General features: G+C 30.1%; 2 protein-coding genes across 2 annotated transcripts; one reads left to right on the top strand and one right to left on the bottom strand.

Moving 5' to 3' along the window:
* The first annotated feature begins 3,364 nt into the window (after positions 1-3,364).
* On the top strand, positions 3,365-6,504 carry LOC106762559 (galactan beta-1,4-galactosyltransferase GALS3-like). The gene is made up of 2 exons (XM_014646538.2): positions 3,365-4,613; positions 5,834-6,504. The coding sequence occupies exons 1-2, from the start codon at positions 3,430-3,432 to the stop codon at positions 6,177-6,179; spliced, it is 1,530 nt and encodes a 509-aa protein (XP_014502024.1). The 5' UTR covers positions 3,365-3,429; the 3' UTR covers positions 6,180-6,504.
* A 7,956-nt stretch (positions 6,505-14,460) lies between these two features.
* On the bottom strand, positions 14,461-15,408 carry LOC106760049 (ankyrin repeat-containing protein At2g01680). The gene is made up of 3 exons (XM_014643486.1): positions 15,217-15,408; positions 14,829-15,104; positions 14,461-14,658 (listed from the first exon to the last, which is right to left on the bottom strand). The coding sequence occupies exons 1-3, from the start codon at positions 15,406-15,408 to the stop codon at positions 14,461-14,463; spliced, it is 666 nt and encodes a 221-aa protein (XP_014498972.1).
* Between the last annotated feature and the right edge of the window lie 1,486 nt (positions 15,409-16,894).

Genomic DNA, 16,894 nt, shown 5'->3' with positions numbered 1-16,894 from the left:
ATAGGAATCCTAAAAAGTTGTTATAGCACAACATTATTAAACTTTGCAAAATCCTCCTTGTAGCCTCCTCCAACCTTAACAAAATATTTACATTTTGAATCCTAATTTACTATGAAAATTTGAAAAAAATTACAACATAAAAATTGACATCAATTTTGTTGATGCATCATACAATTCAATAACGTGAGAGAGTATAAGATAATATTTTGAACGTTGTTAATGATGGGAGACAAATTCATCATTATTGAAACAAACAAAAAAAACTCTTTATCAAAAAAACTAGTAATCTAAAAAATGTTTAGAAATCTTATATTAATTATAAATAAAACCAATTTAATATATATATATATATATATATATATATATATATATATATTATCTTATAAATTAATTTTGTAAAGTTAAATTAGAATTAAAATTCTTTTTTAATATTATATCATAATAATGTGTTAGTAGAATTTAATATAATATCTACTGTTTCTTCCATTATTAAATCGTAATTAAATCATTCATTAATTTCAGTCTCATATATAAAATGTATACATTTCAACTTGAAAGAATTGTGTTAAAAGTTTTACAACAATTAAATGTAAAATTTATTATATATATATATATATATATATATATATATATATATATATATTAATACGAATCTTATTTTTATAAATAATTTTTTAAGATTAAATCATATTTAAAGTTTTTTTAAGATAAATAAGGTTTTTTTTTTTATAATAAAGAGAAGTTTTTCTCTCTAAGAAAGATAACTTTTATCAAAATAACTGAGAAAAATACAAATTGTTGCAAGTAACAGGGAAAAAATGGTTCACTTTGAGCAGTCCACGTCGTTCTTTTCCTAACCATGTAATCATGGTATTAGCAGCAAACATGTAACATAAACCATGCATTATTGACAAATTGAAAAAATGTTTTTAATTTCTGAACCTGGATGACACAGTGAGAAAAAAAATTATCAACAAAACTTGAAAAAGTATCAAAGTTGAGTGGTGAAAGTGCATTAAGTTTAATTAACACACCAAAAATTGTAAATAGTGTTTCTAAAAAGAATGGTACGTAGTATCTATTACCAAAAATTAAACTCATATATTCAATTACTAATGAAATTCAAACAAAAGTAATAAAATTAAATTTGTAGATATTAAAATCATATATTTTTTATTTTGTTAAAATTAAGGGTTAAATATGTTTTTAGTCCTTATATTTTGGAACGATTTTGGTTTTAGTCTCTCTTTCAAAATAAGGTTTAGTCCTTCAACTTTATAAAACTCTGTTTTTAGTCCTTTTTACCAAATTTTTTTAACTTTATTTGCTGTTTCAAGTACATTTCATTATAACATTTGGATTGTTTACACTGTTTGACACATTTTTGCTTCAATGTTAACTGAGAAACGCGTTTGAAACAACAAATAAAATAAAAAAAAAATTGGTAAAAAATACTAAAACCAGAGTTTTTTAAAATTGAAAGACTAAATTGTACCTTAGTTTGAAAGAGAGACTAAAACAAAAAACGCTTTAAAATACAGAGACTAAAAACCTATTTAACTCTAAAATTAAAATATATCAATATTTATTATATTAAACTCACTATTTAATTATAGTTTTTTTCTTCTCCTGTAAATACCTTTTACATTATAGTATGAATATTTATGAACCCAACGATCATTATGTATTCTTGATCAAATGCAAAACGATTAATCAGTTAATCGAATCACATCCAAAGTTAATAAATAAAAATAATTAAATCAATCCTAAGTAAAATCATTATTATTTAGATTTCGATTAGGTTAATATGAAAACCTATTAAAAAAATTATAAACATAAATTTGATAATTTGATAGTTAAATGTTATTTTTTATTTTTCAGATAAACACTAACTTTGATGCAGATTATTTTATATAAGTAACATCCAATCCAATTAAATAATAATAAAAAAATATATAAACAAAATCTTAACCTAAACTTGAAATTTTGAGACTCTTAATCAAAAAATAGTTAAACCTCAAGTTCATAAAGTGAAAGAGAACCTATAAATGAAATACTCTCTGTTCTAATTAAAATTAAAATTAATATAAAATATAATTTTTATGAACCACAATCATATGATAAGTAACCAAAAAAATATTAATTTTATACAGATAACTTGCTCAAAAGTTTCTAAAAGAATCTTACCAAATTCTGTCAATATCCAGAGTTTCTCTTTTATCAAGGCTCACCATTCTGTTTCTTTTTTTCTTTACTAGTTCCTATTACAACCAACCAAATGTTCCTATAGATTTTTCACATTGTAAAAGCTTAAGAAATAGACATTAGGTACACAATGTTCATTTCCTTTGACAAAAAAATACATTACCAATAGGAAAGAACTTACTCATGACATCATCGTTTCCAAACAGTGTAACTTCGTGAAAATATGCTAAAACTGTTATGGTAAGAAAAATGAAAAAGCAGTGTAAATAGTAAACAATGGTAACACCTGATCGCCAAACACTGGACACTCATAGCCACGAATTATTATAACGGTAACATTTCCAACACAAACACTCTTTCTCTCTCCTCAGTTCTTATTTAATTACAATTAGTAAAATAAATAATATTGATAATAATTAGTAAAATAAATAAGCTAGGCCCCTCCCATTGTCCCACACATCTTTTAGGGTAGTGGCTCTAATAACTATAACTTTTCTCATATCAATAGGCTAATCTCTCCTTTCTCTCTTCCCAACGATAAATTCTTTCTCTCCTTTTTCATAAATCCTTTTCCCCATGCCACCTCTCCCTTTAATTATGCTCCTTTAAACTCAATTAAAGCAAAAGCCAAAAAACAACATCAAAAATAAACTCACATTGGTTTTACCCCAATCATAACCAAAATTTACATTTACTTTTTATTTAATTTATTTATTCTGATTGTCATGTAGAAATCTAATACGACTAAGAGGACGCTAGATAATTTCGAACCAAGAAAGTATGTATAGAGACAAAAATAGTATTGCGATTGAATTCTAGCACCTATTTCAAAACAAAATAAAAACATTACTATATATTAAAAATGCAAGTTACTTGTACTTCTAATATTGTTCTACTTTTTCCATCTAAATTAGAATAAAATGAAGGCGAATTTTTTTTTCAAAAAAAACTATAATATTAAGGTTGTCTAATTAAAAGTACGCACAGTTGAAAACGTAGGTTAAGGTTGTCTAATTGAAAGTAAAATAAAGAAATCCCCTTTAGATGAACGGCATCGTTTCACAGTTCAAACAGAAGCTTCAATCAACAACAATCAACATAATACGTCGATTTATAATATCATGACATAAATATTCCTCCTCGTAAACACAGTTTGTTTATAAGCCACCTCAAACACCTCTTCATAACACAAATATTCTCACATCTTCTTCTTCTTTCTCAGCAATGGCCAAAGAGAGAGAGAAGAAGCTCTACGTGGCAGTGCTCGGAAACTACGCTGCAGAACTCAAGCTTCTCCTCACAACACTGCTTCTCCTCTGCGTCGTTGCCACGCTTCTTCAGTTCCTCCCTTCCCGCTTCACCATCTCAGCCTCCGATCTCCGAGTCTGCATCTCACGTGTCACGCAAACAACACCCATACTTTCCAACACAACAAACGCTACCTCCTCATACCCACTAAAAGTATCATTATCCCATGCCTCACCACCCCCGCCGCCGCCGTCACCACCTCCACCGCCACCGTCCGAGCAAGTCCTCCCCGGAGGCATCGTCAAGCGTGTCTTCAACCCTTATGGCTCTGCAGCCTACAACTTCATCACCATGGGCTCTTACCGTGGTGGCCTCAACACGTTCGCCATCATTGGCCTCGCCTCCAAGCCTCTTCACGTTTACGCTAAACCGACGTACGAGTGCGCGTGGTACTCACTCGCCGGCAAGAAACTCTCCACCACCGTCGGCTACAAGATCCTCCCCGACTGGGGCTACGGCCGCGTCTACACCGTCGTTATAGTGAACTGTACCTTCCCGGCTTCACTCAATGCTGACAACTCCGGAGGGAAGCTCGTCCTCTCCGCCTCTACCTCCGGCGGCGGCGACGCCAGCTTCAACATCACCGACACCATAGAAGCTCTCACGGAACAACCCGGCGCACTCGACACTACGTTGTTCACGTCGAAGCCGAAGTACGATTACCTGTACTGCGGTTCTTCTCTCTACGGGAACCTGAACGCGCAGCGCGTGAGGGAGTGGATCGCGTACCATGTGAAGTTCTTCGGGCCGAGGTCGCATTTCGTGATTCACGACGCCGGTGGCGTGCACGCGCAGGTGCGGGAGGTGCTCCAGCCGTGGATTGATTTGGGGTATGTGACGTTGCAGGATATTACGGACCAGGAGCGGTTTGATGGATACTACCATAACCAGTTCATGGTGGTGAATGATTGCTTACATAGGTATAAGTTCATGACTAAGTGGATGTTCTTCTTTGATGTGGATGAATACATCTATGTGCCACCCAAGAGCACTATCAAGTCCGTGCTTGATTCACTCTCCGAGTACTCTCAATTCACCATCGAACAGATGCCAATGAGTAGCAAGCTGTGCCTCACTGCCGATTACGGCAAAACCTATAGGTACATTCTCTTCAAACTTCTTACTTTTTTCATAATTGTTGTTTACCTCTAATGGGGTTTTGCCAACTTAATCGGTAGTTTCAAGTAAGAAATTTAAGTATCCAACTGCCTTAAAAAGATAATATTTTTAGCCGACTCGAGAAAGATCGTATCAAAGAAAGAATCTTGGTAGTTCTGTAGCAATAACTTATAACGGGCATGCCAAAAGTTTCTATTTTTCCATGTTTTATGTTGTAGTTTTAGATTTGGGTGAGTTAATTTGGGTGTTTGTGTGTTGCGAAAGTTGATTTTTCGTGTGTCGGTTGTGAATTTTGGTGGATCGAGGAATTGTGAGATTTGGAGGTGGATCTGTGGAGGTTTTTGAAATGGATTGGTTAGGGGTTTTAGTTCGAGTAAGTGAATGATGGATGGTTGTATGGAGTTTAATGAGCATTTACTGGGGTGGTTCGTTTTGAGGAACAAATGTGATGTCATTTGTTTGTTGTTGTTTTGTTTCGGTGGTCGGTAATGTCGCAGATCTTGAGTGAGTGGTTGCGTGGTGTTTCAGTACCCAGCGTGGAAGGTGGCGATTGATTTGGCTTGTACTGTACAAGCGTGAATTAGCCCATTCCTGTGTGGACAGGTGAAGAGTGTATGAACTTTCTAGGAGAGTGATTTATTTATTATTCCAAATATATTAGCTGGTTAGTTTAAAGTATTAAAAATAGCAGCAAGCTGGTGTTGTCCCTTTGGAGAGTATTTTAATGTGACACTGAGAATTCATAAGGGTTCTTTAATTCAATCACAAACATGTCCTTTTGTTAGTTCCGGTAATTCAGTAATGCGTGCTAACAAGTGATGATGATGATGATTATTATTTTACTGAAAGTTTACTATTGATTCTGGTTTAGAAACGAGACGCGTGTTATCTGGTCCACCGGTCCACCAGACCTGTGATTGCGACGGTTTTGTTGGGGTGCACTAAACTTTTTTTACATTCATCAAAGTTACTGTTTCCCATTTAACAGTTAGATCTAGTTGTTTTTCTGTAATGTAAGTGTTTATGTTTATGGGTTGGCTTTTTGTACAATGTAAAAGAAAGCTGGTTTATGCTGTTGGAAGGAATGTCTTGTTTTGCCTTTACAGTTGGGATGACAACTACATTTCCCACAGTTGTCAACCATTCCTATGTAGTTGTGTTGTGTGGTCTCACATGGTGTGGTGTGAAATTTGCATTGCAGGAAATGGGGGTTTGAGAAGCTGGTGTATAAAGATTCAAAGAAAGGGATTAGGAGGGACAGAAAATATGCAGTGCAACCTAGGAGTTTGTTTGCGACCGGTGTTCACATGTCACAGAACCTTGCAGGGAAGACAACTCACAAGACAGAGGGCAAAATAATGTACTACCACTACCATGGAACCATAGCTGAACGGAGAGAATCTTGCAAAATGCTTATAAATTCAACAGAAATCACATACGAGAAAACCCCCTATGTGTTGGACACCACCATGAGAGACATTGCTGGTGTCATCAAGAAATTTGAGCTCAAGATGATTGGAAATAGGCTACAGAAGACACGGCAATGACACTGCCAAAACTTTTTTTTTTTTTTTTTAATTTATTATAATAATTTAACTTGTGTTAGAAAATAGGAATTCATTGAGCAGTTCTTTCTTTTCTTTTTCTGTTTGATAGTTTTTCTTTTCATTTTTTTATGTGGTATATTTACAGATGGGTATATGATCTTTGTTTCATTTTTAATAGTTCTTTTGTGTTCCCTATTTTATTTTATTCTTTCCCTTTTTACATTTTGTAAAAAATAATGAATAAAGATGAATGGTTCAATTATGTTGTCGGTGTGGGACATGATGGCATCCCCACCTACAGTGCCTCCATATGGAGGCTGCCTAATTGCTCCTGTTGCTTTGCTGGTATTCATGCATCTTTTTTTTTTTTTATAATTTTTTTCTTTAAATTATTCTGCTTAAGATTCTTCATCTCTAAAAGTGGTATATTAGGTGGTTTATTCCATTTTTAGTTCCATTAATTTTTATTAAGTGCTCTTTAAATTTAATTTAATCATGACTTATGTTAATAACAGGAGCTGAATCGAATGATGATGATGATAATTAATTTTAAGAAATTTCGTAAACGTCCCTTTTGCTGAGAAAGAAAGCTACGTAATTCTAATTCCAAGCATATTTGTGGAGTCCATATAGACTTTTATATTAAAGTTGTTGAAAATTCTGAACGTGTTTTGTTCGGGAGGAAGCGATTGTTGAAAGGGGTTAGCTTTTGGAGAAGTCAAAAAGGACATCATTCAACCATTGGTCTTCTTTAACTAATTATTTTTTAACTAATCATAATTGTGTTTTGGAAATACCTAATTTTATAGCTTTATTACAGTGTCTTTTTAATTTAACACAAATAAGAAGAAATTAGCAGCAATGGCAATTCCAGATTAAACAACATGCCGAACAGTGTTTGACGTTTCCTTTGTAGCTTCCGCGTTTTTCATTCATTTGGACGCAAAAATACTTCCATATCGATTTTGATGGGAAACAAACACAAGGCGATCTGAAAATGATATAAAGCCACGTAAATTCTGCATCTGATGTAAGTAAATAGATTTTTTAAGACGCGCTTAAAATTAACAAAACGCGCTTCTTAAACTTTATATTTTCATTCAATATAAAACTTTATATTTTCTTAAACTTTATTATTACTCTTCTTAAACTTTATATTTTAATTCAATAATACTTCAATAGATTTAATGTATTCTTTTTCGATTTTAAATTTATATTGTAGTTAATGGTGCTACTTATGCTTACATATAATAGGATTAATATTTTTTATTGAGTCTTCGTTACTAGAGAAGAATCGGATCGAGAATGGTCAATTTTTAAAGTAAAATTAATATATTAAAATTGACCCATTAGTGTATACATACATACATATATATATATATATATATATATATATATATATATATATANTTTTATTGAGTCTTCGTTACTAGAGAAGAATCGGATCGAGAATGGTCAATTTTTAAAGTAAAATTAATATATTAAAATTGACCCATTAGTGTATATATATATATATATATATATATATATATATATATATATATATATATATATATATATATATATATATATATATATATATATACTAATTAAAATTCATCAAAAGGAACCACTTCAGCAGGTGATTGTGGGCAATATAAAATTTTAAAAACTGTTCTAAATTTGAATTTTCTTTAATAATATAGTGAATGCATTTACATATTGAGAATGGTGTAATATGTATATGCAGTCCCTAATAAGTCAAAGGTGCCTTTGTGGCGTGTGTCTGTTTAAGAAGAAGTTTCAAATATTCATACATAAATTCTGCATCTCAATTCAAGAAATTAAAAAAATAAGAAGAAAAACAAAGAATTTATTATGAGTCATAAATAAAATAGGAAGATAAAAGAACAAAAAAAATCAAGAATATGTCAAAATTTTCATAGAGAGATGACAAAAAGAAGAACGACACATTTATGTGAGTTTAAGTTTCTCGATATATATGGTCACTTTTTTTTTATTAGCTTATATAAAGATACTATTTGAATTCAATGTGAAGAAAATTATCATTGCATGGTCAAAACTTTCTTGAATATTTTCCTTGTTCTATACGTTGTAACAACAACGTTCATCTTAACAAATTAATAGAAAGAACATAATAATTATATAAACAACAATGTTCATCTTAACCCATTAATAGAAAGACCATAATAATTATATAAGAATAATGATATTACTTTGTCTAATGAGAAAATTGTGGAATTTTATTTATTCAAATATTTTATTTGTTTAAGTTCGAAGTGACTACTAAAAGAATATTAGTTAAAGATAAAAGTGATTTGTGAAAATAGTATTTAAGTTACATCAATTATGAATGATTACGAGTAAAAAAAATATACAAGTTAAATAAGACTAATCTCTCTATAATTAAACTTGACTACTCTATCAAAAATTATATATAGTGTATGTGATAAAATGAAGTAGTATAGAATAATGTGTATCTCTTCTTTTCTTAATATTGTATTGCATGTTCGATTAACTCGACTCCCTAGAGACAAAAAGAGTTCGAACCAAATTCTTTAAAGATCAAACTATTATTTATCATGTTGGGTTTGTTAAGAGAAGATTGACAGAAAAGACACAATACCAATGACATTGAAATTCAATCGCATAAAAGATTGACATAATTCTCAACTCAAAATCTTACAACGATAAATTTATGGGTTCTTGTATAGTATTTAATTTTCTTATTTCTATCCATTGTGAGACTTATATTACATTTGAATTCCCAACCATCTTTTGTGTAATAGTGATGAGTTTCTTCCACATTGATACAATTTTCTTTTTTTCAAATACTTTTATTTAAGTTTCTTTAAGGCTTTTTCAATATTGATCTTGATTCAATTTTACTTTAATAAGTTACAAACTTCAGTTTCATTTATCTTTTACTTGTTGATCTTTAAATTTTATTTTCATTTTATAATCTTTGTGAAGTTTTATTTGTATAATATACGAGTTTCATATGTATATTTATGTAAAAATCAAATATCTTCCATATATAATTCGTTTTTAGTAAGATTAACAAAGTATTTCTTCACACTGAAACACTTTTCCGTGGCTAGTATAAATTAAAAAAAAAAAACGTAAAAAAAATAGTTATTTATTTATTATTGAATATCGTCAATTAAATTTTCTGATATTAAAATTCACTAAAATAGAACTAAATTGCTATATTTAGTGGAAGTTAATTGACAACTTACAAATTGTAAAACGTTATTAAAATCAACTTAAAAATAGTGAGTATGAGAATTAATAATATACGTATCTGAATTGTTTAATTTCAGTTACTTAATCACTTAATCGAGTAATCATAAATTATAATAACAAATATTTATAAAATAAGGAGAATTTTTAAGGAAAAATATCGAGATTATTTACATACCAGTAAGATTTTATTTATTTATTCTATCATTACATCTTTAAATTATTAGGGGATATTACTCAAATCCACAGCATTTCAACTGAATATTACTCTATTTCTTATAGTTTAAAAGTAAACTAAAAAAAAAAAAATCATTAATGGTAAGGTAAAACACCACCTGTTTAGCAGAAATTCACGTAAAAAATTTGGACCAATCCATGTGTAGGTTGACTTTCATCTCAGTAATTGAATCAACTCGTAATTCCAAAATTACTATAATGATTAGAATTATTTAATTATCTGCTAAACACATTAATTTGTTTTAAATAACTAAATAAATCTAATACGCGGCTTTAGCCGAATCTCAGCATTATTGGAGGAAGTACCTTGTTGAGTTGTCGGTAGGATGAGGAATGGCTTCAGAACACAATGGTGATTAAATTATTTCCCTCTGTTGTTTATTAACACAAAACAGAAAAATTTGAGACAGACATTGAAAGTGTGTAAATCGAAAAGCATGGTCTGGTAAACGATAATGTGGTCCACATGAGAAGAAAAGGCAAGGTCCTACAAGACCATTGCCATGCTTTCTTCCGTGGTTGGAAAGTCTTGCTGTGACTATTTTGAAGGGCAGGTTGTAGGGTATCCAATATCAAATTCTCACCCAGCCGACACATGCACATACATATATATAATGCATACACATATATATATACCATCCAAAATCACCCTTCAAAATTAGTCAACATCCTTCTTCCTTCACTTGCTTTTCAATGATGATATACTTCAACTACACTCTTCCTGTTTTTACCTTCTCCATCTCTTTCTTTCATCATTGCATTATGAATAAATAATACTGTTAAATATAAGAGAAAAGTTGTGTAGTTAATGCCAGAAATTATGTGTAACTGAGGCTTCTATCAGTAACAAGATAAAGCTTGCAACATCAGTTAGTTTAGGGTTGTTTTCACCGAAGGAAGAAAACAGCAGAAGAAGACAAAAGATTACTGGGAAAGGGACAAATGAATGGACCCTAACTTGCAGTGGTGGCACGTCATGGAAAAGAGCTGGCAAAATAGAAATGGAGGAACCATATTTAACAATAATACATCAAATGGTTTTGTTGGGAGTGTTCAAAAATCTGTTTTTTTTTTTTTTTTTCTTTTTCTTTTTCGTTCTCTAGTCTTCTGGAGAAGCAAAAAGTAAAAGACCAGATCATTCATAGTCCACACACCCAAACAAAGGAAAGGGTCATTGAAGAATCAATTAATGATGGGAAAGTTCCATCATTTATAAATTCTTGTTTATGTTCTCCATCACTGAATAACAGCCACATCAATTCAACATAACATATTTGTTTAGTATAAGCATCTCAAATGTACCTATGTTGCTAACCAAACCATGTAGCATGATGGCATCCGCTAATAAAAATACTTTCTATACTCTCACATCACATGCTAGTGACCCTGTGGGCTATATGTTGCCTTGTATTCACTTCTACCTATCAAACCATATAAACAATAAAATATTGGTTAGATTGGGTGCTAGATATGACCTTCCCTATCATATTAAACTGAGTTTTTCTTTTTCTTTTTTCTTACACAAGTACAACAAGTTACAGCTTAATTAGTTTCATATTTATGTACATGATTCAGCATCAAAGCATTAAATAATGCACCGTTCATTGCAGCAATATTTTATTACTGATGTTGCCCCAGTTCAGTACTTTGCTTTAATCTGCAACCAAATTCCACAGCTACTGACTTTTTGCCATAAACCTCCTATTTGTTTGGGTTCATGTAGATGCAAAGGACTGGAAATGTTGATAGAGGAGTAAATGACTCTGACACATCACACGATTTTATGTTCAGTTAAGATGAGAGCTGTGAAAATTTAATGGTCCACTCTCTAGATGTACCACTGCTACATAGTAAATGAATTTCATTCTTTCTTTATCTATCTTTTCAGTAAGAAGAAAAATCAATTTTTTACATGCAAATGAGGATCTACCCTACTGCACTATGCTGGGACAGTTCTTCGAGGAACAGTTCATCGCTGGTTAATCTCACTCTCCTGCATGTACTATAGTTATGTACAAAAATTTAATTGTCTGGGTGGGTCTGTAATTCTGATCAAAATTGTTGCTGTCAACCTCGATCAATAGTTTGTAAGTACTTAGGTAACAAGACCATGGATTCTTTGAGAAATAGGAATCAAAAGAAAGACACAACATCGTCGTAAGTGTTCAAAATCTTATATCAACTAAAGATAAAACTAAATTAATATATAAATTAGATGTAAACTTTATTTTATTGGAAGATTAAATTAGACTTAAAAAAAAAACACAACATTATAAGCGTTGAAAATCCTATATAGTTAAAACCAAATTATAATATATAAGTAGAGTATAAATCTCACCTTATTGTAGGGTTTAGATTAGACTTAAAATCCAGTATGAGAATCATGATTAGAGTCTATTCTAGCTTCCACTAAAACTTAAAAACCACTATAAATCTGGTTTTATTCTAATCTTTTAAATTTGAAGAGCAAAAATCATATATTACTATGTTAAGCTTTAAAATATTTTACTATGTTTTCAAAATGTGCAGTAAGCTGAGACAGCTATATATAAATAAAATAAATCCCACTGTTGGAAGTTCTTTTTCTAATAATCTAATAGAACATGACAAGAGTTAAAACAGTAACCTAAACTTGGATGATACCTTCCCACTTAAGACCTCGAATGATTGAACCAAAGAGTATTAAAAGGACTGGTTGCTTATACGACAGAGTTTTATTAATTATTGTCATTGGAAAATATATATAAATATACGTATGATTTTAAAAAATAAATATAATAATTTGTGAAAAGAGATATAGACAATATGTTGATTAATGGAATGAATAATTCCTGTGAGCTACCGTATAATCCTATCTTTTTTCATTTTGTCTGCTATAATAAAGTGCGTATGGCAGCCACAATCATAGAAGTGGTTGCTTTCTCAAATTCATTTCAAGGGTGGTTCTTATTTTGCTATCAAAACATCTTTTATTCATCTTCTATCTCTAATCAATGCTCCTGAATAAATCATAATGCATGTTCCAAGAGAACAACGTTAAAATCTTTCAGTTGACTATTATCATAATATGTCACATAACCATTACAACTTACAATTAATAATACATAGGAATTACGACTTTCTTTATTTTATGTTTATGTTTTCTGTATGTAGAGTTTACCCCTAAATCATTACCTTTTCCAGAAAAAATGTGAAGGAATGTTAATTATGATTCTCAATCCGACGTCGAAAACACAATCAATAATATATATATATATATATATATATATATATATATATATATATATATGATAAATCTAATCATATCATTTAAAAAACATAAATATGTCCTCTCCTATAAATCTCGATTTTTTTCTCTCCATCAAAACAATGTTAGTTATGTTGGTTGTCACAATCCCTTAAATTTGATTAACTGTGTCATGTTTTTCAAATTATTAAAATCTTAAACACATTTTACTCCTCTAATTGATATATCTAATTTGTTTTTTTTTCCTTCGATTAAAGATGTTCATTTTTTAATCATTTTGATTTTTTATTGCAAGAATCATTTCATTTAATTAAAAAAAGAAATGATAAATTTCACTGAAAGACTGAATGTATATTTAAATCATAAAAAAATATTAAAACATAATCTAAATTATTTTTTCTATAACAAAGAAGGTTAAAATCATAATCAATAAATGTGAATTGATTAAAAAGTGATCTTTAGATATTTAAGATTTTGATATTATAATAGATTGAATGCAAAACTTAATGAGCCAAAAGAAAAATACAAAATTTAAGGTCATAAGTAAAAATAAAAAGAGATTAATGAGCGCAGATGCATTGTATAATGCATAACCTTTTCATTTAAGGTAATCAAATATAAATTATTTTATCTAACACAAAAATAAATAAATGTATAATAAGTGTAGACAAAATTGTGATGATTATTTCTTTTTCAATACAAAAGTGTAAGTTCAAATATTTATATTTTGATTCAACCATTTAATTGTTTGAAAATGTATTAAATAAATTAAATGGATGACGTTATTTATAAGAAAAGTACGCATTACTATGAGAAATTACTGCGGCTAAAAATAAAAAGTAATAAAAGTTTAATTTTTTTAGGGTTTAATTTATTATCGCGATAACTTGAGATTGGAAAGGTTGAATCACTGCCAGACCAACTTTTTAAATTTTTTTTAATAAAATTAGACGACAAAAAGTAAAATTGTAACTAAAGAAAATTACAGTGACAAAGAAAGTCATATTATCGTAGTATTGAGTATTGACGTAATAATGAAAATTAGATAATAACATCAGAAATTTTATTATGCAATCTAAGTCTTGAATAAACGAAACTAATACAACTACAAAAATAAAGCAAAGGGAGCATGGAAATAAGCAAGATTTGGCTATTTTTTTGGTAGGAAATACATTTTCCTCAGCAGATTAGTAAAGCAAAAGAGGTATAATATCCAATGCTCTTGCCCAGAATATGTTGCTTTTGATTTTGGAAAAAGGTTATTTGAGACACCTAAATTTTTTACATTTATTTGACACTATTCTTACTTATTTTTTACTCTCTTCTTTCTTAAAAAACTATAAAACTTTACACTTTTTGAACCATTTTATTCTATTTTGTGTCAAATGAACGTATCAGTGTGTCATTTCTCTTGATTTTGTGGCCACTATTGATTTTCCAGCAATGTATTAGTGTGTGTCTTCCGGCCACACACCAATGTATTAATAAGCCCAGTCTGATAGGAACACGGGTTTCATTCTCCTTTTCAATGTACTTTTAGGTAGATTTGATTCTTCAGCAGTTCCTTATAGGAACACTGATTTCATTCTCATTCTCAATGTCCTTTCCACTCTTAGCTCCTGCTTTCACAAGGCATTTGTAAATATTTAAATCACCGACTTCTAACGTAAGATCAAGAGGGGTCATTCCTCTCTCGTTCACCGAATTCACCACCATCGCAACATCATCCTCACCCAAGACTATATCAAGTATCTGCAATCCAAATTCTACTCGTTATAAATGCTCTAACATCATTCAATATCAATTATGCTAATGATTTAGATTATTATTTTATTCAGAATTATAGCATTAATGTAATATTATTATCATTTTTTATGCTTTACTCTTTATGTAAATGATCTAAAATCCCTTGAATCAGATACCTGGTATTGCTTCATTGACGCAACGAGATGCAAGACAGTATTTGCTTGATTGTCTTTGTCATTCAGCACTCCTCTTTCCATCTTCAATGTCTTGGCGTACTTCATCAGAAACTTAACTGCATCAAATTGGTAATTTTTTACAGCAATATGAAGCGGAGTTTCCCCTCTGGAGGTTTTTGCTCGAATAGTGAGTGGAGCAGCAGAGAGCAACGCCGTCATAACATGGATCCTTCCTTTGAGAGAGGCACAGTGGAGAGGAAGGGTTCCATCCCTGCCCTGAATGTGACACAGTTGATGGTCAACATTCAGAAGCTCAAGCACGACCTGAACATGGCCATTGGCAGAAGCCATGTGCATGGGAGTAAACCCGTCTTGGTTGACTTCATACGCAAATTGCTTCTTCAGTTTCAATATTTGTTGTACGAAAGAAAGAAACGTGACCACACAGTGATGCAATGTGTAGAGGAGTTTGAGCTCCAAGCAAGGCAACACTATCCCGCACCAATGTGTCTTCTCTCATCAACCTTTCAAGTTCGTCAACGTTTCCTGTGGGTGCAGCTTTAATCATTCTCCCATCCATTTCCTTGCAGAAACTTTTCCAGCACCCCCAAACAATGCTTCTGCTTCAATCATAATAAAATTTTCACAACATTCACAATCATTCAATTCTTTAAAATAATAAAACTCTTTTTTCTTAATTAGGTTTATATTACTTTATTGTCTACATACTTACCTTTCTTCTTTGTTTTCTGACTTTTGATCTTCCTGCTCCAAATTCTTCAAGTTTGAGTCGAGGAGAAAGGTATATGTAAAAGCTACTTCTATGCTCAAGTGAGCAATATAGTTTTTGTGTATTTTGATAGTAATTAGAAGGGTTAAATATGTTTTTAGTCCCTATACTTTGGAGCGATTTTGGTTTTAGTCCCTCTTTCAAACTATGGTACAATTTAATCCTTCAACTTTAGAAAACTCTGGTTTTAGTCCTTTTTACCAATTTTTTTTTAACTTTATTTGCTGTTTCAAACGCGTTTCTCAGTTAACATTGAAGCAAAAATGTGTCAAACAGTGTAAACAATCCAAATGCTACAATGAAACGTGCTTGAAACAAAAAATAAAGTTAACAAAATTTGGTAAAAAGGACTAAAACCAGAGTTTTCTAAAGTTGAAGGACTAAATTGTAGTATAGTTTGAAAGATGGACTAAAACCAAAATCGTCCCAAAGTATAGGGACTAAAAACATATTTAACCCTAATTAGAAATAAGATAGTTTTACCTAAATATTAATATTGTATTTATTGACCTCATAATTGTTCAGCCCATTAATTATATTAATTATTCATTAATACAATATATTTGTGTAATATAATATGCTAATCACTCATAAATGTCTTATATTTGCCTTTGATACTGTCATTAAATAACAAATTTGTTTCTTTTCTTTTTATACATTTTTTTTTGTTATTAAGTGTGACATTGTAGTGATTTTTTCACAACTAATCAAATCTCTTATGCAATTTTTTATCTAAATCTGTTTCTAACTTTTATTTTATTACCTATTATGATGTGATTTATCTATTTTTGTACTAATTTATTGTTTAAAGTTTCATACTCTGTTATACATATAAACATGTAGCTATAAGAAATACAATAACTTTTACTATAACAGAAATATTACTATTATTATATGTTAATCGGAAATTGACATTCTATATACATTTAAAAAAATAAAAGATTAACAGTGATTAATGTTTTATAATATATATTTACTTTAACATATGTGTAATTTATCTTTTTTTATAATTTTAAAATGTAATTAAGAAAATAAATTAAAAATGTTAAATGATATATAATCCTATATTATATATTGTTGTTATAGAACTTTTTTCGTAATTTTAAGATATAGTTAATAGAAAGACACAAATTTAGAAAGTGTATAAAAAAATCATTAATAGTTTAAAAATATTGTATATGTTTAAATATTGTAAAAATATTGCATATATAGAATGTTTAAATATTGTAAAAATATTGTATATATTTTTCTGTGTTATTAATTATTAAAAGTATTG

This window comes from Vigna radiata, chromosome 5 (genome assembly GCF_000741045.1).
Source record: "Vigna radiata var. radiata cultivar VC1973A chromosome 5, Vradiata_ver6, whole genome shotgun sequence".
NCBI classification, from domain to species: Eukaryota; Viridiplantae; Streptophyta; class Magnoliopsida; order Fabales; family Fabaceae; genus Vigna; species Vigna radiata.
The sequence above is the reverse complement of the archived record's forward strand: the minus strand, read 5'-3'. Positions and strand labels throughout refer to the sequence as shown.

Bases quoted from the DNA above. Each gene is read 5' to 3' on its own strand.
- LOC106760049 (XM_014643486.1), bottom strand. From the start codon at position 15,408: ATGGATGGGAGAATGATTAAAGCTGCACCCACAGGAAACGTTGACGAA. The intron at 15,105-15,216 runs GTATGAAGTCAA...TGTCACATTCAG, and splicing joins AAACTGAAGAAGCAATTTGC to GGCAGGGATGGAACCCTTCC. The intron at 14,659-14,828 runs GTATCTGATTCA...TTTGGATTGCAG, and splicing joins CGTCAATGAAGCAATACCAG to ATACTTGATATAGTCTTGGG.
- LOC106762559 (XM_014646538.2), top strand. From the start codon at position 3,430: ATGGCCAAAGAGAGAGAGAAGAAGCTCTACGTGGCAGTGCTCGGAAAC. The intron at 4,614-5,833 runs GTACATTCTCTT...TTTGCATTGCAG, and splicing joins GATTACGGCAAAACCTATAG to GAAATGGGGGTTTGAGAAGC.